The sequence below is a fragment of the Anas platyrhynchos genome, chromosome 27, assembly GCF_047663525.1.
Source record: "Anas platyrhynchos isolate ZD024472 breed Pekin duck chromosome 27, IASCAAS_PekinDuck_T2T, whole genome shotgun sequence".
NCBI classification, from domain to species: Eukaryota; Metazoa; Chordata; class Aves; order Anseriformes; family Anatidae; genus Anas; species Anas platyrhynchos.
This window is the reverse complement of record NC_092613.1, coordinates 4236728-4258593: the sequence shown is the minus strand read 5'-3', so window position 1 is coordinate 4258593 and position 21866 is coordinate 4236728. Positions and strand designations below refer to the sequence as shown.

The 21866-nt window shown below is 48.8% G+C and overlaps 1 protein-coding gene across 18 annotated transcripts in view; it reads right to left on the bottom strand.

The window, feature by feature from the left end:
• Positions 1 to 21866, bottom strand: part of ANKS1A (ankyrin repeat and sterile alpha motif domain containing 1A) — a 105900-nt gene that overhangs the window by 69400 nt on the left and 14634 nt on the right. For 11 of the 18 annotated variants that reach the window (XM_027445034.3, XM_072028565.1, XM_072028566.1 and 8 more), the window contains exons 2-8: positions 9912 to 9992; positions 8985 to 9141; positions 7753 to 7932; positions 7121 to 7183; positions 1420 to 1716; positions 693 to 768; positions 294 to 395 (exon numbers count right to left, since the gene is read on the bottom strand). In XM_027445034.3, the coding sequence (XP_027300835.3) occupies positions 294 to 395; positions 693 to 768; positions 1420 to 1716; positions 7121 to 7183; positions 7753 to 7932; positions 8985 to 9141; positions 9912 to 9992 (956 nt within the window). The remainder of the gene's footprint in view (positions 1 to 293; positions 396 to 692; positions 769 to 1419; positions 1717 to 7120; positions 7184 to 7752; positions 7933 to 8984; positions 9142 to 9911; positions 9993 to 21866) is intronic. The other 7 variants (XM_072028575.1, XM_072028576.1, XM_072028580.1 and 4 more) reach the window with 3 other exon arrangements.

Sequence of the window (21866 nt, the reverse complement as noted above, 5' to 3'; positions counted from 1 at the left end):
AAAGCTCAATTTAGCCCATTTAAGTTGTACAAGTGATGCCACACTCTTTCAGCAAAGGAGATAATCCCCCTGCAATCCACCCCTGGCAGCCCTCCTGCAGCCACCCCATTCACCTGAGCATTTGAGCATCATTTTTTCGAACACCCTCACGATTCTCACCAAAGTACCCAGCCTGAAGCTCTGTTGCTTTCAGCACTTTCCAGGACTAGAGAACCCAATTCCTTACTTGCACAGGCACAATTAAGCCCCAAAAACTCTTCCCTCCTGCCCACACACAGAGGCACACTGCTTACCTTCAATGAGAGCTGCTATGTGTTGACTTTTCTGAGAAGGAAGCTCCCTCACGATATCCAGAGCTGTCAGGCCTCTGTTATCCTTTATGTTCACATCAATACCTATGGTAGTAGGTAAAGAGCAGGCAGAAATCAAGAACATTTTTAAAACTGGCACAAATTCATTTTTAATCAAGTCACATCTTCCACACGTGACCATCACTGTGTGGCACTAAAAACAACTCTGTAGAGGCAGACCTAGAGGCAAACACCACGGGGTGACCTCTCCTGTAACCCCCTCTGAGGAACACCGCTTGGAGAGCTGGTTGGAGAGAAGTGCTGTCGCTAAAGAGGGGGTTCCTCAAGTGCTAGGTGAAGGAATCACCACATTATTGCTTCAGAAGGGGATCATTCTCTCACCTGCAGCCAGCAATATTTGTACCACATCTGTCTTGCCAAACAAAGCAGCTTCGTGCAAAGCACTGCCTTTTTCAGTCTGCAAATTAAATGAAAAACAGCATGAAGCTAGGCAGTGGGGAATGGTGATGGAGGAATGTTTCAGAAGGTTACAGAAGCAATAAATATACTGCACCAAATACAAAGGGAGGGCGCCAGTATCTACGACTGATGACAAACTACCAGTATCATTACAGTGCCGAGAATTTGAAATGGAAAATGGGAACTGTCTCCTCCCGGAGTCACACACCAAGAAAGGGCTTTCCACAGCTCAGCAAAAGGTCTTGTGCTGACAAGGAATGACAAGACCACCGTGTAGAATCTGGTGCTGTGGAGCAGCGCGTTTACAAGTGGCTTGATGGGAAGAGAAACAGTTTGCCTCCATCGCTACCAAGAGCTCACGGTTTTACGAGGCAGAACAGCGTAGGCAAAAGAGCTTTTTTCTCCCTCCCTATGCATCCGTGGCTCTTTGTCCGAGCAAGCATTAAGCATGCACTGCACCAGAATCCCTGTTTCTCAGAGGGACCAGAAGCTCAACAAACAGCCCAGAGGAACCCAAAGCCATCGCTCATCTTCCAGAAGTGATCCCCTGCAGGACGACAGGCAGGTGGAGCCCTCCCTGCTGCAACTCCACGAGTTCTCCATCCCCCAGCGATCAGAGCAGCCCCTCACACGCAGCCCCACCAAATACCTGGTAGTTGCTATCCATGCCAGCATCCAGGAGGACGTGGACCACAGTTTTGTGACCGTTCCTGGCTGCCAAGTGCAGGGGAGTGTGTTTCTTAGTGTTGCAGCTTAAAAGGTTGGGGTGAGCGTTCAGGAGCATCTTCACGACTTCCAGCCTCCCGTAGAGCGCTGCCAGGTCCAGGGGTGTCTCGAACTTGTTGTTGCGCATGGTGGGGTCGGTCAGCTCCTCCAGCAGCACCTTCACCACCTCCGTGTGGCCGTACTGCGCGGCGCAGTGCAGCGCCGTCTCGTTGTCGTTGTTCTGGGGGGGGAGAAATGCCAGCGCGTCACAACGGGGAGAGCAGAGCCGCTCCGTGCCTCCCTCAAACCATTGAAGTTTAAATGCAAAAAACAAGACAAAACAAGCAGTGAGCCCGGTTTGATACAGCTCAGAGTGGTGTTTCCATCATGTCACTAGCCACTGATCAGACACGGACATCCCCTGGTGAGCAAATCAACCGACCCGCCCAGTAAAAGCCTGGAAAAGCTTCAAAAAAAAAACATCCAGGGCAGTGAGGTTTACCCAGATATGAGAAATCTGCTCTATGGGAAATAGGTACTGTGAATGGGGCAGCCGGTTTCCGAAGCATGGAGGTCAAAAGCAAGAGACCACGCTGAAGTTTAAGGGGTTGTGGAGCTGTATCTGGATTCCCATTAATTCTTCTAGCGCTTGGGGAAAGCCGACTTGTTTTTAGCTGGCAGCATCCCCTACTTGAGGGTGCCACAAAAACAAGCCAGGATTCATGCTGCAGTGTGTGCGCCGCATGTCGCAGTCTGCCGTAGCTTGATCATCATCATTTCGGATTTAAACTTCAATTGTTTCGATCCTACTCATCCTGACCACAGCAGGCATTCCACCTCTGCAATTCCGAGGCTTGCAAGCAGGCTGGCCGCGTCAGAGAAAGGGTGCTGAATGCATGCGACCTGTGCGTTAGGCAACAAACAGCGCCACCAGATCACTCCAGCAGCAAACCCTTGCAGGCGAGGTCTCAGGTCAACTGGAGGAAGGAAGGAACGTCCAAGCACAGCGTGAAAGCCTCCACAGCGAGAGCCAGAGCCAGTTAATGCATGCAGCATTTGGCAGGTTAAAATCAGCAATGCAAAGGGTTCAAAGACGAGCAACCTAACGTTTCATCTCCAGGCACAAAATAGGAACTCTGCCAGATTTCAGAGTCTTTCCTTCCAATTTAAGTTCATGGCAAATTTCTAGGTTTGCTACTGTGTCCTACACACAGATGGAATTTCAGTTTAAGGACTTTGGATAGAAATGCTTATCTAATTATTTGACCTCAGAATTTAACAGCTTTAGCTAAAAGAACTGAAGCAGAATTTGTCATTTGAAGAACAGTTCTCATTAAAAAAAAACAACAAGCTGTCTTGACAGAGTTAGGAGGACTATTGGAGAATCTGAATTTGACCAAAACATCTTCACTGATGCTTTGAGAGCAAATGTACTTTCTTAAACACCAGCTTGTAAGAGCAGTCAATATTTTGCACCAGTTCACAAACATGCTACAAAGCTTGCTCTGTTCTTTAATCCTATTACCGTGTTAAGTCATTTGAGGGATTACAGGAGTCACGCATGCAAACTCCTACTTGTTTTTCTCTGCTATTTGACCACATCACTTTTCAACCACATGAAAAGCACAAGGGGAGCGAGACATGCTGGGGAGGCTGCAGCTGGCGTGAAAGCAAAAGCCAAGGAGGCAGCAAGCAGCACCAGCCACGTGCAGGAGGCGGTGCGGAGTATTTCAGAGGGTGAGGAAAGCACACGGCGTCGCTGCTAGCGCGGGAGGCAGTCAGACAACAGGAGCTATACGTGGAGTGGCAGAGGCAGCCGTGGTGGAGGAACGCACATACAAGTGGACAGAAGTTACTGGAGAATAAAGAAGTCTGCACATAAAATACACATACGGAGTGAGAAGGGGAGAGGATAGAGAACTACGGAGATCACACCTGTCGCCCTAAGCTGTTGGTTTCGAGGCATTTAAAAGGTTGGCAAATGGCATGGATTGGATTTGACAGGGAAGGGAACCCAGGCATCCATGAGCCCACACCACAGGCAGACCAAGGTGGGCCCCATACCACAAGGGAGGCTCACGGCCCGTTTCTGCAGGACGAGCAGATAGCCCCAGCCCTCCTGGAGCCGCGGGTGTCTGCGTGGAGGGAACGCACACTCAGGGAGCACACCCCGGAGCCCAGCTCTACCAGCACCATCCATCCCTCCACCTTCCCGGCCACCCAGGCCATGACCCTCAAGGTTGCTTTGAAGCACACGGAGACCCCAAACACCTGCCTGATGGCTCAGGAATAGCAATACAAGTTCCTCTGATAATATAGCTGTTGAAGACTTCCCTTTTTCCATACTGCAATTTCGTCTCGTTTTGTTTAAGCTACGCGTGGCTCTGGCACTCTGGGTGAAATCCCCAGACTCCCCTCCTGTAACGAAGCCCACCAGGTGGTTACCTACTTTGAACCATCACAGCAAGTCTTTCCCCATCACGGGCTGGGTACCAGGAACTGCTGCTATTGCCCGGGTCCGTACTGCCTCTATTTGGGGAGTGTTCTGAGCAGCCCAAAATACCAAAACCATTCCAGGCAAGGGAGCCTGCCTGCCTTCCCCTATCACCTTCCAGGCACAAACCAGAGGGGAGCCTGAACAGCGAGCACAACACTCCGATGTATGTATTTATCTGAGATGGAAAAAGAAAATTCCTTCCCAGCAGCCCGAAGGCACAAGGGTTCACATTTCAAAACTTCTTAGAAAAACAGAGCGCTCAATAGGACCCAGGGGCTGCATTCTTGCAGGAATCCCAGCACCCGCCTCATTCACAGTTGGGAGCAAGAAGCTGGGCCTCATCCGATGCCTGCCTGCAGACCACAAAGCGGGAACAGAAGCAGAAATGCCTCTGCTTTCAGATGGGTCCCATCACATTTTGGGAGCCCTGGTAACCAGACACCACATGCCACAGCCTCATCGCACGCTGCAGCAGAGCATCCACAGCTCATGAAAGCAGATCTGTCCGTGCTCCTGCTCCTAACTCACTGTAGGAAGGCTTTGATCAAAGAAAGGCAGATATTATTTAAAATACACGGGAAACTCTTCTAATTTTCTAACCTGCAAAGGTTTGAATGCTCCCATACGCTGCCAAGGGAGACTACGGTGCTGCCACTCCGAGGCTTTTAAGAAAGCGTTGAACAAACACCAGCCAGGAATGTTTTAGGCAGCCTTGATCCTGCCTTGGGGCACGGAAGAGGTGGTGTGACCCCTTCAGTCCCACCTAACCCACTGCTGAGGCTTCCTTGGAGGGTTTGTGTCCGTGCACACATTTGTCTCCTCCATTCCTCCAGGTGCCCCGCAATGCCGAGCACTGCAGAAAAACGAGTCCCATTTGTCCAACAAGCTCTCGGGAGCTCTGCGCGTGGCTGTGCTGCCCAGTTTCATTTGCAGGCTTCCACTTTTCTCAGCAGACCAGTTAGATTTATAGCACTTTAAACCCAATCTGCATGAATCATTTGCTTCCAATTAAAGAAGACAAAGGTAGTTTGTGCGGTGCAGTTTATTTCTCCTTGAGCTCTATGACAGCTTTTGCCTCTTCGGCTCTGCTCAGCTGCTTGGGTCCTTCGTACAAATTAAATAGCCTGATCCGAGGTAGCAGGAGTCACTGGAGCACAGTTGCAGCTCCATCGCTTAACTTCGCTTCTATCATTTGCTTTTCAGAAGTCCTTCAGGCCCATAACAAGCATAAGAGGCCATTTAAATAAAAGATGTTGAAAAGGAAGGGGTACAAAAAGATGATGTTACTTTCCTGCAGTTTTTAGGAGAACAAGATGCTTCTGGCTCTCTTCTAGCTCTTCCTGACCAGGATATCAATTTAATCTACATCCAGCCATATAGAAATGCTTTTCCCCCCCTCTTCTAAATATCCCAAAACGTTTGGGAAGATGAAACACCTTGATTCAATCATTCCTAAGTGAAATCCCATCCTGCAGGGGAGCTGAGAAGCTGGAAGCACCAGCTAAGCCAGGACTCTCAGGCTTTGAACCTGGTCATTTAGTGGTTCTCCCACCTGCAGCCATGCTATGGAGAAAACATCCAGGGTTGCACAGGGATGGCTCCACATGCTCTTCAAATGTGGTCAGAAACCAGCAGTAAGCTGGTCAGAGTTTATGATGGACCTACTAGTTAGCATATAAGCCATCTCTCCTTAAAAACAAGGCTCTGATTTCAAAAAACATGAGCCTTGCTCTTGAGAGTACTACAGCCACCCTGAACACTGTCCTGCAAGTTCAAAATGCAAATGTCAAAAAAAAAAAATACTTTGTAAACATCAGTCCACAAAAAGCTACCTCAATTTGGTCTTTACATGCCTTCCTCATTCAACAATCTAGTGGTAATGTATAAGATTTTACTCCCTTATTGCCAGTCAAGAGCTCCCCTTCAGCCAGCTGAACCAACCACTCAGCTACGTTTCCACAAAAGACATTTGTTGCCACAAAATTCCCAGCTGGATTCCTGTCAAAAGCACAGGTAAGGATGAGTTTCATGTAAATGTGTTTGCACTTGAAGAGGTATGCGCTGGAGTATTTCCTGAAATAGAAGTCTGCAAAAACAACTCCCAGTGGTTAGCAACCTCAGGAATTTTGAGCGTGTTTTTAAGGTACTGCAGATCAAGCGGAGTGAAAGTTTCAACTGAACTTTGAGACATAAATATGTCACGGATGGCTGAGTCTAAAATAATTGGCTGGAAGCAACTGTGGCATGGTGGCTGAGAGCAGAAGCATCCTATGATAAATCAGCAGACGATTATGCCATCAGTGGGCTGCTGCAACACTATAAATAAAAATGAAAAATGGTGAGTGTCTGAGAAAACACCACCATCTATGCACTGGGAGACAGAACAAGTGACCCCAGGAACTTTCTTATTTGCTTCCTCAATTGCTCAGCCTCAGTGCATCGTAAGTGCTGATGTCATGCCTTTTTGTAGCTCAGGAACAACTAAAAGCAAGAGAGGAGCAAAACAGGCAAGAAAACAGGAACAGAAGACCAGGGCTGAAGGGTGAGACGACACAACAGACTTCACACCAAAAGAGACTGATGTAATAAGCGGTACATGAAGGACTTGGGAAGGGAGGTGTAAGTGTTACTGCCATCCCTTCTCCCCGCCACCACCGAAAGAATTAACTGTCCACTCAAACAACAAATACAGCAGTATGCATTTTGTAGGAGAAAAGGCATGAAGAATCACTCCAAACAGCCCACAGAGAAAACGCATCCATGTTTAAGCAGGAAAAAAAAATTCCTTCTCTTTGCATTTATCAGCAACATTAGCACATGAAACAATACCTAAAGCATTTGAATTGAAATAACATTACCTTTTGGAAGTCATCCAGCCCAATCAAGCAAACTGACCATCACCGTGAGTCCTACAAGGCTAAGCAATGAAGGAGCCCCCAGGAAAGTAAGGAAAAGCTTCCCTTAAATTATGTTTCTATAACTGCTTTGAAGAGAAAAACCCAGAGTAAATAAATGTTTGCATTTTACTTTTCCCCAAGCAGCTGCAAACTGAACAGGTATTATTGCAACTGGATGACATTGCACCTGGAAGCACGCGAGTGCAGCTTGGAGTAATGATGCAGTGAAATGCTGTCAGCATAGTACACACCTTGGCATTGATATATGGGTCAAAGGGGCCGTACTTTTTGAGTTCTTTGATCTCAAGAGCATTCTACAAAAAGGAAGAGGAAAAAGAACAAAAATGTGATAATGAAATGGGTGAGATATAGCAACAAAGCAATGGGTGACTCCCAAGGGGTGAAGTGACAGAACACAGCATCTTGTTCCAGTCAAAGCTATTAACAGCAGAAGCCATTCCAGCAGCTGATTCCTGTAACCTGAACCACTGCGCATTTCATTTACAAGACTCCGGACTCGAGCAGCACAGGCTACTCGACTGACTTTTATCATTTAAAAGGGTTCCTACTAAACAAACATTAATGAAACATTACCTGGAAGGGTTACACTAAGCTTTTAATCTTTTGCAAAGGTTTCCCATACACCTGTCCTGCTCTGACAGCAGAGCAGTTCATACTCACGGCCCTCAGTCAATTCTTATCAGATTGATCGTAAACAGTTTACTGCACTTCTCAAATCCATTTAAACAGACTGAATGCCTGCAGCTGTGCCCAAATGCATTACTAAGCACAGCTCCAAGCTGGAAAGCTATCAACAAAGACAGTAAAACACACACTATTAGTAATTCCTGCTCAATTGAGGAGTGGTAGTGATTAGCATTACCACTATATTTTTCAATTCGTGATGCTTCAGAAGCAGCCATTTAGCCTCGGGTGCCTCAAGCTTTACACTGCAGAACAGAACACCTGGGCATGAAAACTCTGGTCCCCACAAAGCATGGCTGGAAGCAGAATTGGGACTCCTAAACCCGACTCCGTGAAGGGGGAGTTTGCTCCTCGGCTTCTGAAAAAAGTATACACAGCAGATCAAGATTAAACAGCAGAAACTCGCAGCTCCCAGATGTTCACTTCAACTTTGACAGATTCTGCGAACCTCGAGCCATGAGTATCTGACCTACTTGTGAATTAACTCCTGAATGGATACACGTTTTTAGCCTTCTGGTACTAAGGCAGAGGCTTATTTTGGTTTACTTGCCCCCACTTGGATGAAAACCTGAGTGGTTAGGAGCTGATTCATGGGACAGGAGGTATCCCTCCCTGAGGGTGGGCACAACCCAGGGCCCCTGTAGCTTTAATCATCTGATTTGAACCTGTTATTGATATCTACCCTAGACACAGGGAAGAACCATAAACTAAGCTCTGCTCAGCTGGCCTCATTCAGTCAACCAATTCACTTATGTGAAGTCTTAAGCAAAAGAATTATTTGGGACTTCCTGCAGTAGCGTGTCAGAAGTTCCCCTGGAATTATGAGATACCTGCTGACTGCCACAGGGAAGTTACAAGTTGTTTTTCTTGCCTGATTGAGAAAAAAATCATTAAGATTAAGCTAGGGATTTATGTGGGGTGGGGTAGAGCTAAAATTATCCTATGACTTACAAATTAGTTAACTGGAGCAAGTGCTACAGGCAAGCCAGGAGAGTAGCTAAGAGAGCATGGCCAAACACAGACTAAAAGCTGCTTCGATTAGTTCCCAAAAGAAGGGAGCCAATGTATCCTTTGACAGCACTAGAAATCTTCTCAGTTATCCAGCAACTGAAAGGAAGAACTGTGTTAGTTTTAGAAGCCCAGTATGAAAGCAGGAGAATGCTTCCTAGGTGCTGAGGGGTTCCCTTGACATACATCTACAGCTCTCTGTATGAACCATCACGTATACCTCACTAGGATTCAACCACTAACTCAGACCTGGAGGCATTGCTTTAGGCAGCGCCCTCAATATCCCAGGAGCAATTAACTTTATAACAACTGCTACTAGTTCGGGAGGGTCAGGAGTCAGCTGAAGTCCCTTTCCATTCGAGGGAAACAGTTCAACGGAGCATTAGAGAAAAATACGCAAACCTGCTCATTCACTTTAGTGTGCGACGGTCCCTGGTGGATGAGGAGCTTCACTATGTCTGCATCTCCTTTCCAGGCTGCCAGGTGAAGAGGGTAGCAGCCTTTACAGTCTGCTACGTTGGTTAGCGCGTCGTTCCTCAGCAGAACTTCCACCACATCCCTGCAAGAAAAGGAGACTCGAATCCATAAGATATGCAGTCCTCGTCTCGCAGCTTACATTCCCCAGTAAGACTACTGTACAAAATATTCCTCTGAACAGATGTATTTCAGAGATCCTCTTGAAATGTGATCTCAAAGCATTCCTATTCAATGCTGCCCAAGGAAAGAAATTAAAGACTACTGAGTCCAGGGAAGACCTCTGCTACCTTCATACTAATGGAGCTGAACAGGCACTGAAGTCATCCACAAGCCCCTCTGGTGAGAAGTAAATTGCACCAGCACAATGAAGATGAACAAAGATTTTAACTCTATTCAATTTCTCAGTACCTCAGGTAGCAGTGAACAAAACAAGATTTACCACACTGAAGACCAGAGTTACTTTAAAATGTAATAACACACAAAAGCAAATTTTAGGTGGTGCAGGCACAGCAACACATTGGACACCAGACAGACTGCAGAGGACTGTTACTGGAGAAGCCACCTTTAATATCTCGTTATAACTTATCTAAATAGTTTATAAATAAAAGGGTGGTTGAAAACCTCAGCGTTCTGCCAGATTTTTATAAAGATTTATGTTCACACTGTGCAGCAGCGAAAGCCTCTATAGCTTTGCTGCACTGATGTTCACTTCTCGTCCTGAAGATGGTGTAGTGTTGCACCACGGCCACGTTTCAGTGGGAACAGCATCAGATCGGTGAGTGAATTACACAAACCGTAGCTTGTACAGCACCTCGTAACCCCTGTGAGCAAAGGCATTGTAAGATGACTCACTTATGGCCATTCAAAGCAGCATGGTGCAGGGGAGTGTATCCAGTACTGTCAACGCAGTTCACATTTGGCCCTCTCCAGATGCTGCAAGACAGAAAACGTACAGGGAACACTTAGGCATACACCAAACAGACGGACAGCTGGCAACTTTCAGCAGACTCCTCGCGCCGAGCTGGTTATCTGGAAGCAAACTGGTGGCTGCTGGGCAGCCGTGGTTAAGAGCAGTAACGCAGAGAACAGACCGCACAGCGCTGCGTCCAGCAGAGGGGTTAGCATCACAGAGCACACAGCACGATCACTACTCCATGCTTTATCAGAACAAGTTGTTAAAATCTTTGCAAAATCAGAGCTCCCATGTTCCCCCGCTTCCAGGCATCTTCCAGCCACACGTGCTTACCAAAAAGCTTCTTCAACAGAAGGTTTGTCTATTAAAGTTGACCACAAGAGAAGTAAGCCATCAACCCACCCCAACTCTCACCCCTCCAAAGGATTGTGATGGATTTGGGAAAGCCTTTTTACCCCCATGCCAAGTCCCTAGAGGTGAGTTGATGCCTGTGGGATGCAGAGCCTGCTCCTGGTCACCGGTGTGGATCCACACCGACCTCATACCACCCAAAAATCATTTCCATCTGACAATTGTTAGCAGTCTATACGAAAAAGTATGTGGTCTCCGAGCTTTTGCAAACACTTCCCTCCCTTGTTCAGAAGTCGAACACCAAGGATTTCAGGATTAATCTGCCCTCTAATCCCTCCACAGTGTCCTATTTAAAACAGTGCAGGAACACGCGTGCAGGAAGCTGGCTCCGCTCTCAACCTTGCTGCTGAAGGAGCTGGGCTCTGCTGCTACCAGGTCAGGCACCCCTCACCAGTGCGACTGTCCTTGTCCAGAAAGGGCACACGAACCCAACCCATCACGGTCACGTTCTTCAAAGCCAACAAACCTGTCCTCAACACCCTCCTCCCCATCACACCCCATCCATCCCTGTATGCTGGACTGTTTCAGACTTAATACTTCCAAGAGTTATACAGGATTTATAAGCCTAGACAACGCTTCTTTCCCTAAAGGAGTACACTTTGCTCCTTTATTTTGTTTTGAAACTCGGGGTAAAAGTTAACAGCACCCCCTAAACCCCAGTGTAATTGGTTTTAAATCAAGTTAACTGTTGCTCCCGCCCTCCCCAACGAACCAGGCCTTCCCTGATCCCTTCACTTCCTCCCCAGCACGAAATCACCACAGCTCACTGTATGATAGAGGCAGCCCGAGCAGTTACTGGGTTTTCTAAAGTCATTACCAGAGGGCTCCCAGCCAGAAAACGCTACGCCAGTGTATAAAAGCATCAGGAAAGGCACCAAACCAGCGGAGATCCTGTGCAGACCAAGCGGAAATTCAGGAGTAAACTAAGCAGCACGCTCACTCTCCAATGCCTTTCAGGTGGGATTCACGAGCACCCCATGAAATGGAAAGTAAATGGAAAGTTTCTCTCCGCCGCGCGATGCCTGATCCAGCAGACCACTATAAAGGGCTCTGGAGTCCTGAGACAGCCCCGAGCTCCACTGGAGCCACTGCTAAGGGGAAACTTTATCCAGGGGAACAGGGAAGTAAGCCACAAAATCCAATTTGGGAAGGATCAGGAGGTTTATCCAGGGGCATTCCTGCCCCACTCACCGCCCTGAGCTTCAGAAGCACACAGCAAGTCCCCGCATGCACGCAGTGCATTCCAAGTGCCACGAGCATCAGCTGCAGGATGATGGCTTGAACCATGTCCTGGAGATGTGAGACACCAGGTACTAGAGGATGGAGTGCAGGAAATGCCTTACCCCATCCAGCTGCACAGTCCTCAGCACGAAGGGGACCTGAGTCACTCGCAGCCCCTGGTTTACTTTCGGCAGCAGGCTCATGCTGTGCGGTGGCCCAAACAACTTATTGCTGGATTTAAAGTGGCAATTTATGGTTACAGCTAGTGCCAGAAGCCTTGTGTATAGTCTGGAGCAGTTATAAATACAGCACACACCCCCACACACTGCTAACCTGACCAAGGCCAGAAGGTTTGGCCATTTTACATGCCAAACAGAGCTGGATTTTGCTGCTGAGCTCCAAAACCTACAGAGCAGACATACAAAGAGCCAGCACCATTTAAACTTCAGCTGAAAGGAATATTTATGAAAGAAAACCAGGATTAGTAGTGTCACCAGCATCAACCAAGTCACTTGCTCAAAGGGACTCATCCAGTGGGCAGCAAGAATGGGAAGTGGAGCCCACGAAGCCATCTCCCACCAGAGCACGGCCTCCTTGCGAGGAAAACACTTCCCTAAAACCTCCTCAGGCATTTTCTGGTTAATGTTAGAGAGTACTCAAACTCAGAACTCCCTCCAGCAATTCAAAGGAAAAGAAAACTTGGAGTCCACGATGGAGCAGGTTCAACGCTGAGCTCCGGGTATGGGAGAAGTCTACCGATGGGATGTGAAGATATTTTTAACAGAGCTGTTGTATCCTTCCCTTCCACCCCACCCTTACCCGGTCTTGGAAATACAGAAAGCTTTTATCAAAGAAAGGTCAAATCACCCAAAAGTGCAGTTGGAAAGGATTTAAGAGAAGAACTATTTATATGCAGATGTCAGGGCAGCAGTGGGAGTCAATCTCCTCCCTCCTCTTTCTCTCCAGCTCCGTAGGAACACCACGAAGTTCTCCTGACTTCACAGAAACCAAACCTTCCAGCCCATTTTTATTTACACAACGCATAGCATTAGAGTGACAGGCCAAGATAAGATCCTGAGTTTCTTATTTGGGATCTAAACACAGGAAAAGAAGCCTACTACAGGCTGCAGAAACAGAAACATCAGCACAGGAAGATTATTTTGAAAGAGCCCACAGTTCCTGCAGAGCAGCACTCGCAGTGCCTGGTGCCTCTGCGGGATGAGCTGAACGATGTCTCGGGCGTTACCTGTAGGAACCACAGCAGAGCTCCCAGAAACAAAATAGTAGGAAAATAGCAGGAACGCTCCCTACCACCACCACTATGGGAGAGGAGGTGGGGACTCTGGGATTAGGTCTTTGAATGAAGAGTTTGTCCCACCTTTTCAGGCCAGACAGGGAAAGTTACAAAGGTTTACGGCAATGGGAATAACTCAGCAAGAACCTGCACCAGGAGGCTTTGTGAGCATCAGGAGGTTACCAACTCCTAACATTCAGCACAAAGACCAGGGTAAAAGCTGTAAATATCCGCCAAGGTCACAGCCAGGACTCAACCGTCCAGGAAAGTTCAGAGAAAAGGCAGAGAAAGCCACTCACCACCCTGCTGTCATCCCTGAATCAGCCTGCAGCACTTCAAAGCCGCACATGTCTCCAGAACACGACTTGAACAAATGGGCTCTGCTATTTAAAGGAAGACACCCCGAGCTCGGCAGAGACAACATTTTGAGAACATACAGCGAGAAAATCCCCAACTGGAAGCAGGCTACAAAGAACCCTTCCAGGATCCCCTGCACGAAGCAGAACAGATTTGCACTTCTTGCAGCCAAGCTGCCTCCAGGCTTCCTGGGAACGACGTCGTTCCCGCAGGCGTTTCGAGCTTTCTGATACAGAGAGAGCACCAAGAAGCCCTGCTCAGCCAGCCCCACTTTGGGAACTCTTCCTGGACAAGTACGTAAGGAATAGCGCCTACCTCCTCCTGGTTCAGATAAGAAATGAAGCAAGAGAAATAGATGAGCACTGTGTGTGATGCTGTGAGATCGCGCAGTGTCAAGGACTGAGTCATTCAGGAGTTGGACCCAACCATCCCCCTGGGTCCTTTCCAGCTCAGGATATTCCATGTCTGATTTCACCTTCACGGCATCTCCTGACAGACCTGTTGCCTTGATTTTACAAGGCAGAAGGGAAGTCATTCAAAAACAGGGCAGCAGAAACATCGCCTTCAGCAAAACCAGACAAGACAGAACAAAACTCAGGAAATCCTAACGCCGAGCCAGTGCGGGGATGACGACTCTGAAGCCGCCAGGGTTTTCTTCCCTGCTGCGTCACGGAGCCTTGGGAAAAGGTCTCCTTCCAGCTCCCAGCCTTCTCATCTGTAAAATGGAAGCAGCGTGGAGAGAAGCAGAGCACAAAGCCAAGTCCTATCGATGTACAGTGTGATTTGGGGCTGTTTCTAATTAAACACAAAACCAGATCCCTGCATGGGAAGGAGAACGCTGTAAATACCAGGTCCCAGTGAAGTTCAGAGAAGGTCTGGAGCCAATCCGACTACCACTGGTGTTTGCTTTCTTTTCTCCCCCAGTTCCCCAAAAGCCCTTCGCATCACAGGGGGGTTGCTTTTATACTTGCTGCATCTGTTATGAAAGCAAACCTCTCCAGAGATCACCCAGATTTCACCTCCCTGTTGCTGCTGCAGGGTAGCACGCAACGCTCCTGATCTGCTGAAGGCAATTAAGACTGACCACAAATGATACAAGAGCAGCTCTGAAAACCTGCAAAATCTGCTCTGTTTGAACTAATTCCTGCACTCAGTTTTTCTTGCTCCGTGACTCAGCAAGCGCTGTAGCTTTTTAAATAAGGCTTCCTGTTTGTAAAAAAAAATGCTGAATAAAGCACATTGCTTTAGGTCACGATCCAACCCAAGGGTTCCTTTAAACAAGAGGATATTTGTCCTCTTGCTTTTCCATTTCTTTCTTCCTGGCCGTAGTAACTTTACTCACCAAATTGTCTGGGGGCAACGGGCTACAGCAGAGGCCAACTGCCCTGAAGGACTACCCAACTTTTTCAAGTCAAATGAGTCTTCAGAGCTGGTTTGCAGTTTCAGCCGGGTTACAGAAGCCCCCTGAAGACTTCAGGACCCCCGTTCGTGCAGGCAGCTGAAGACCATCGCCACCCCGGTGTATTTACACGCTCAGTGCAGAAGACACGATGAGCAATACCAGCACTGTCGCTGCTTTGGGGCCAGCACACACAAACATCTCAGCTCAAGGTCACAAAGGAAGTTTAAAGCAGCTGAGAACCGATCCCAGATGTTTGGAGTCCAAGTTCAATGCCTTAGAGACAGCTCGCCCGAGGGGCAGTTAGGGCTGGAGGCCGATGAACTCCCAGAGCATTGCCCGGAGGACGAGGAGAGCCGGCCCGTAATATCCACACAACCCCGGGATTCTTGCAACACTAACACAATCCTCTTTTGGTATTTCCTGCTCGCAGACTGATAACACAAACAACTCAAATGCTTCATGCGAGAATTTAAGGTTGGAAAACGGGCTTCGGCTTTGCTGCAGAGAAGCAGTGCTGCGCCCATTTCACAGAAACAGGCAGGGCACAGCGGGGCTCGGACAGAGCCGTGACCCCTTCCGCGTGTGCCTCCCCACTCGAGAACACAGCAGCTTTTCCAAAAATAAACTGCTGATGCAGGCTGGAGGAGATTAGAGCAGAATATTCCTGGGATGGGGTGAACGTGGCTAAATCCCAAGCAATACTTTCTCAGCCCCTCTTGGCAGGCTCCAGGAAGGAGCTCCGCGAGCAACCCACTCAGATTCCTGCTATCGGAGAGGCTGCAAAGGAAGCCAAAGCAGCGATCTCTGCCTTACAGAGGTCATTAAACTTCTTCGTCCAGATTTTTCTTTGCTATAAAGTTGGGATGATTGCTTCCACCCAGCGCTCCTTGGCTGCTCTCCTCCTATCTTCTTGCCTGCACTGCCACCCCCTCGCACCATTCACAGCCCCAATTTTCTTTCTGTTCTCTTGACTCTTCCCAAACTCAAGTCTCCCAACCCAGTGAGCCAAGGAACTCACTCTACCCCCATCTGCCTCAGCTTTTCTGCTCGGGCCAACATCAAGCACCCAGATATCAAAGGGAGCTTAATTTTTCCCTGCTACTTCAGGCTCATCAGGAATTGTGCTTTTTGCAGCAGTTAGCGCTAACAGCACAATACTGAAGAGCCTGGCATCGCCATTTTACAGCTGTGTTGTCTTATCCATTACATAAAAAAAAAATAAATCAGACCTGCTACAGAAAATGTGGGTGGCCATGTAACGCAGAGGATGATTGCACGATGCCTTACAGAGAATCCCAGCACTGTAAATGCGCGCAGAAGTCCCGCTTTGCATTCCAGTCCTGCCCAGGAAGCATTTGCTATGCACAAAAATTCTCCCACTAACATCACTGCCTCCATCGTTCTCTCAAAAAAAACAACACATGCGGTAATCCACATTTATCACTTCAAACATGACAACATTGCCAAGCGTTTCACAACCAAGTGCAGTAATTACCTTCTACACAATGCAGAAGAGCTCTGTTACGGGCCAAGGGATCCAGAGGGAAGAGATAAGGCTTGTGTCATTTTGTGGGGTTTTGGTGTGGGTTTTTTGGTTAGTCCTTTTTGCAATGATTCAGAACAAAATTTTCCTTTTCACAAAAAACAAGGCTCAAATGCAACTTCGTGTACTTGAATGACAGAGAAGAAGCTGCGTGATCTGAGCCAGTGCCACACATGCTTCTTGAATGCCTCTGGACTTGGGGAAACCACAGGCAAGAAGAACCAATGGCAAGGACACGCTGCAGAGCTCGGTCTGCACGGCCTCAGGGAGCTGAAGGCCACCAGCTCTTCCCACTGGAAAAAATGGGGAAGTCAGAGCAGAGAATGCTCCCAAAGCTGCCAGGAGAAGCACAGAGAAATCCCCCCCACCGCAAGCAGTAAGTTATTCCGAAAAAGCTCTTGATGGTGACGTGAATCAGAAAAAGATTACAGAGCTCAAATGATCACGGGTAAAGAGCAGGTCTGGATTTATGGGGCTGCCAGCCCTCAGAGCAGCGAGGCTGTGTGCAGACAGCTCAAAAGGTGCAATTCTCAGCACGCTGTCTTAAACGCCCACGAGGTTATTTGCCTCGCTTCCTGCCTGCTGGAAGTCACCGAGTCCTTGCTGTTGGGCCTAAAAGTCTCAAATTAGAGGAAGCAGGAGATCGCCAACCCAATCATGAGAATTAACGTGCTGCAGAGTACAGGACTGTTCAGCTGCTACGGTGTCAGCACCTGCGTACCTGCTGCTTTTTAATCCTTCTCCCTTCCAGAAAGCACTCATGATATGTGAAAATCACCACCAAAACGCAGTTAGTTCTGGGCTGCAAAGCAGAAATTTACTCTGCAATTAACGCACAGGAGCAGGAGAGCAACACCTATAAGGAAAGAACATTGGGATCATAAACATCTGCGCAAAGCAGCCGGTTTTCAAACGTGAGAAGAACAAAAGCAGCCGAGCAGACAAATTGATCCTGCCGGGATTTGCACACACCATTCCAGGAAACCTGGATCCTCGAGACACGGCGCGGAGGTTAAAGCCACAGCTCAGAGGCACATGCAATAAATGTGCAGCCACTCAGAGACTGCTGAGCTACACACCAAAGACTGCTAAGCATCATTCCTAAAGCCACAAAGCGTGCTAACTCCGGGATCCTTCCAAGACGGAGAAAACGACGCCAGCTTCTCCGCAGAAAAGATGCTGTTAACATAGGGATGACTCATTCCTGGCGGTCAGCACAAGTCTCGGTCCTGCAGCTCTGGGATGAACGGTGTGCCAGCCCCAATCCTGCAGTTCTGGGATTAACGGTGTGCCAGTCAGAAACGTGGGCTGACAACAGTCAGGCAGCCGATCTATCGAGGAAGGACAATTGTGTTTGCAATGAGAGCCAACGCGTGAGGACGGATCTCCCTGAACAGGTATTGTCCCCACCTAAAAGCAGCTTCCTGACACATGGACACATTTACGGGGAGAATTTATTTATTTTGCAGCTGCATTTGTGTATCGAGCAGGCTTTCTGGAAGCCACCATGTGCTTTCACCAGCTGCATTCACAAAGCCTTTAACTCACAGATGGCTGTGTTGGACACCACGAGCCGCTCTCCTTGGCGGAGAGCACCTTCATCAGGGGCTGTTGTTTCCACAGAAGAGGTGCTTGAAAACAGCAGCTGATCTTAACTAATTATCTGAAACTTCTAATGGAAATAGCCACCCATGCTTTGCCTAGCACCCAAGAGGGGCAGCTAAGTGAAAGTATGAGACTAAGAGTGTCCAGCATCACATCAAGCAGTAAAACTCGTGGATATTTTAAGAAACAAGAGCAGGAAAGTAAATCTCTCGTCCCAGCTACTTCTCAGGTAGGAAAGAGTGGTTAAGGGCAGAAACCAGAGCCCTGCAATGCTGTAACAAAGAAAAACTGGGGGGCAGTTCTTGTGAGAGTAACTTTTCAATCTCCTACACGCATCTGGATTTCTTTCCTTTCAAAGTTTTGGCCGAAAGTAGGTTTGGCATGTGAGAAAAACAAATTCCTTTGCAGCAAAGTTGTCAGGCCGCCCAGTTTCCAGCAGCGGGATGTAAAGCTGAGGTTTCCCAAGAGAAGGATCCCTGCCTTCAGCCGGGGCGATGGTGGGAACGTGCCTTCAACGGACAAAGCAGAGGAAGCAAACCAGCTCCACGTGTGTGCACTGGGAATGGCACGGCTTCGGGTGACCGCTGACCAAGTCCTCGAGGAGCCAGCACCCAAAGGCACCCAGCAGCACCCACTTGCACCGAGGCCGTTAGAGGATTCTGCCACCTCCCCACTGGGGTCCGCTCCCCTTGCTCTCCAGAGACTGCTTTGATCATGGCACAAGGCAAAAGTGGTTCTGCTGCTGTTTAATTGGTATCTGCGCCTCCCCTAAAGCTCCACACCCCCCCTGCACTTCAGCTCCCTACTAAACTCAAGAACCTGGATGAGAGGTGTAAAAGCATTTATTCCTCTGGTTCTCCTTCAGGGCCATTTTGGCACAAAGTCAGCAAACCTGCAACTCCTCGATGCCCACCTTCACACTGAAATCCTGCACACTTCCAGCCCGAGGACACAACCAGCCCAGTGCAAAGCACTCCATCCACAGAGACTCCTTTCAGTGCCCCAGGAGGAAGGCACACACTGCCACCGGTGGGAATTCCAGGACTTTCAGGGTACCTTCCGTCATGGTCAAGAAACAGACACGGAGATAACACACAGAGCCAACTGCATGGTGGAAGACCAGCGCAGTCACTGCTACCACCTCATTTAAGGCTCCCGTTTACCTCCACCCTTCCCTCCAGTAGAGTACTTGGCACGTTACTACGAGTGCTCAGCTGTGATATGGAATATACAGGACAGAAAGACTGAGAGACTTAACCCCATCACGCTAAATGCAACACGCATGGAAGGGATGCACACCTGCAAGGCAGCTGGAGGTAGGCAGGTAGGAAAAGCAGCAACCAGGGGACACTGATGCCACCACGCACAGTCCGAGCCCCAGGACAGGTCTGCACCTCCCCGTACACCTCCCCTGTTCTCTCAGCACCAGGACTGCAACAAGACCGAAGCCATTCTGTCTTGAAAGCTTCAGGGCTTACTCTTCAGCACTTGCCAACTATTTGGCAATATCAACTCTGCATGCGTGCGACAGAAAAGTTAAAGCGCTAAACATTAAGGCAACAAACCCAGATCCTTCCCTACAACCTACCAGACACATTGGAGCCCATAAAGGTTAACAAGGTAAATTTTCCTCAAAGGCAACCAATCCCAAAGTCGACTACATGATGACAGCTTGGACAGGGAACAGCAGGACCTTCACACAACAGAAGGGCCAGACAAACGCAGGAGACCCAGTGGACAAAGCCGCACACACCACCATAGCCCAGCCCCGGGGCTGCTGGAGCTCCAGGCTCCAAAAGCAGACGCTTGCTCTCGCCATACCCAGCAGAGAAGGCAGAGCTGCTGGCAAGGGAACCAGGGGCAAAGCTGCGATTCAGCCCATCTTGCTGGCTGACACATGGCAGCAGCCAGAGATGTGCCTAGCCCCCTGCAGGGGCACGGGGCGAGACCCCCAGCTGCCACCCCTCACGTGCTTTCATTTTGCCAGCTCATTTTCAGTGTGAAGCAATAGCTACACAACAGATCACCAGCAGGTCCAGCCTGCACTGCCCAACCCCAGACAGCCCTGAGAGCGTGAGGTACGAACAAAAAACGCCAGCATTTCCACCAGGGCAGCCACACCATGCAGCACTGCAGCCTCCGATAGCCAGGCTGCTCCTTTGCTTTCCAAACGCAGAACCCCTCGCTCCTGTGATGTGGAGACGGGCTGAGCAGACAGCAGGAGATCTGTGCAAGTTCTCCAAGCAACAGCAACACAAAGGATCCGTCCAGGAGCTGTGCAAGCCAAGCTCAGCAGCAGGAGGTCATCCCAGGCTGCAAAACCCAGCCCGATGGCACAAGAACCGAGGCCACCGCCTTGAACTTTTGGGACCCCAGGCTCCTGCTGTAAGGACACAGAATAAGGTTGGTTTCACTAATAGGAAAACATCCACCCGAGCTGAAATCCCCCGCTAGGAAGAGAGAGGCCCTACCCTTACAGATGGCTCCTGGCAGTGCAAATGCATTTCTTTAAGCTTTATGTATGGTGGGGGGTGAGGCGGGCTGTCACCTCCTGCATTATGCAGCGGCAGACAGGCAGGATGGGTCACTTGTGCACGTTCCCTACATCAAAGAGCTCCTCAGAGCAGGAGGCAAAACAAATAGCTGCAGGGGAAGAAGAGCCAGCTCTGGTTTGAGTGCAAACGCTGCCCTTTATTCTTAAAACCATTACAGGCACTCGCTCTGCAATCTGCTCCCATTACGGGAGCATTTCCAGCTGATTACATGCAATGGAGCAGAGCTCCTACAGCATGGGCTCTGCATGCTGGCACTGATGACAGAGGATGGAGGGCCAGATCTAAACAAAGCTTAGCTGAAAAAAGCGTAAAAAAAAAAAAAAAATCAACCATGAAAACGAGAGCATCTGCAGGGATGAATGGCCAGGAGCTCTGGTTTCTGATGTCTGCAGTGCGAGGGAGCATTCCCCTCTCCGTCCAAGGGCAGCACATTTCTAGGAAGAGACAAAGGAAGAAAGGAAGGTGATACTCACAAGTCACCACCCACAGGCTCCCTCTGGAGCCTTCACATTTTTGGCTCGCCAACATCGCTGTTCCTGAGAAGGGATCTCAGAAAAGATAAGATTTCAGAAGGAAAGAAGGGAAAACGCTCACTGGAGTCGTTTTAAAGGGAGTTTTCCTCTAGTATCTAATGCACACACATGAATTTGAGATGCAGCCTCCACTAGTACCCCATTAACTGCATTTCCAAATTGGAATGCCCAAATTTGTCAGGAAGCAAACCTCGACTACCCAATGCTCAGACGTAGCATTTTACCTGAAGCACTGGAGCTGAAAAAGCTGCCTAGCTCTAGGTGGAGGAACTGACCTCCAAGGTACAGGGGAAGTTTGACAACAATTGCTAAAAGCTTTCCAATCCTTTTAATGAGCTCGATTCATTGTGAAATTGGTATTTAGCAATGCTCTTTCGCATCTGACTGGATGGGTTTCGAAAGAAAATGAACAAAAGGAAGCAAAACATTCCTGCAGGAATTCGATAAAGCGAGCAGCATTATGGAAGTCCTATTAAACAGCCCGGAGCTGACGATATTACAGCACGGTGAACTGGAACCAGCAGCACCACTAAGGTAAGCACTCCTTTCTCTTCATTCGGAGGTAAGCTGTACTGTTGCCACAGTACTTACTGGAGGAGATACAACTGAAGGGAGGGAAAATGCAGCTAAAAGGTGTAAACTGTTAAAAAAAAAAAAATAGAAGCAGATGCAGGGAAAATTAGCAGGACACATCGAGCTGGTGCAGGGTCCTGCTGACACAGCAAGGTGCCAGGCGTCCCCTTCCCTCTCCCCAGCACTTCCAGAGAGCTGGCAGCGAGCTGCCTGGGCAGCCACAATTTCCTGATCAGAAAATACCAAAGCAGCTCACGCTGCAGCGCCTAGGCTGGCTACAGCTGGCAAACTTGCCCTGTGCTTCCCTCCCCCCTCTCCTTTCGTGAGAGCTCATTTACCAGGCTACAGAACCCCAAGGGACGTGACAGTCAAGCAGCAGAAATAGAGCAGCGTGTCTCGA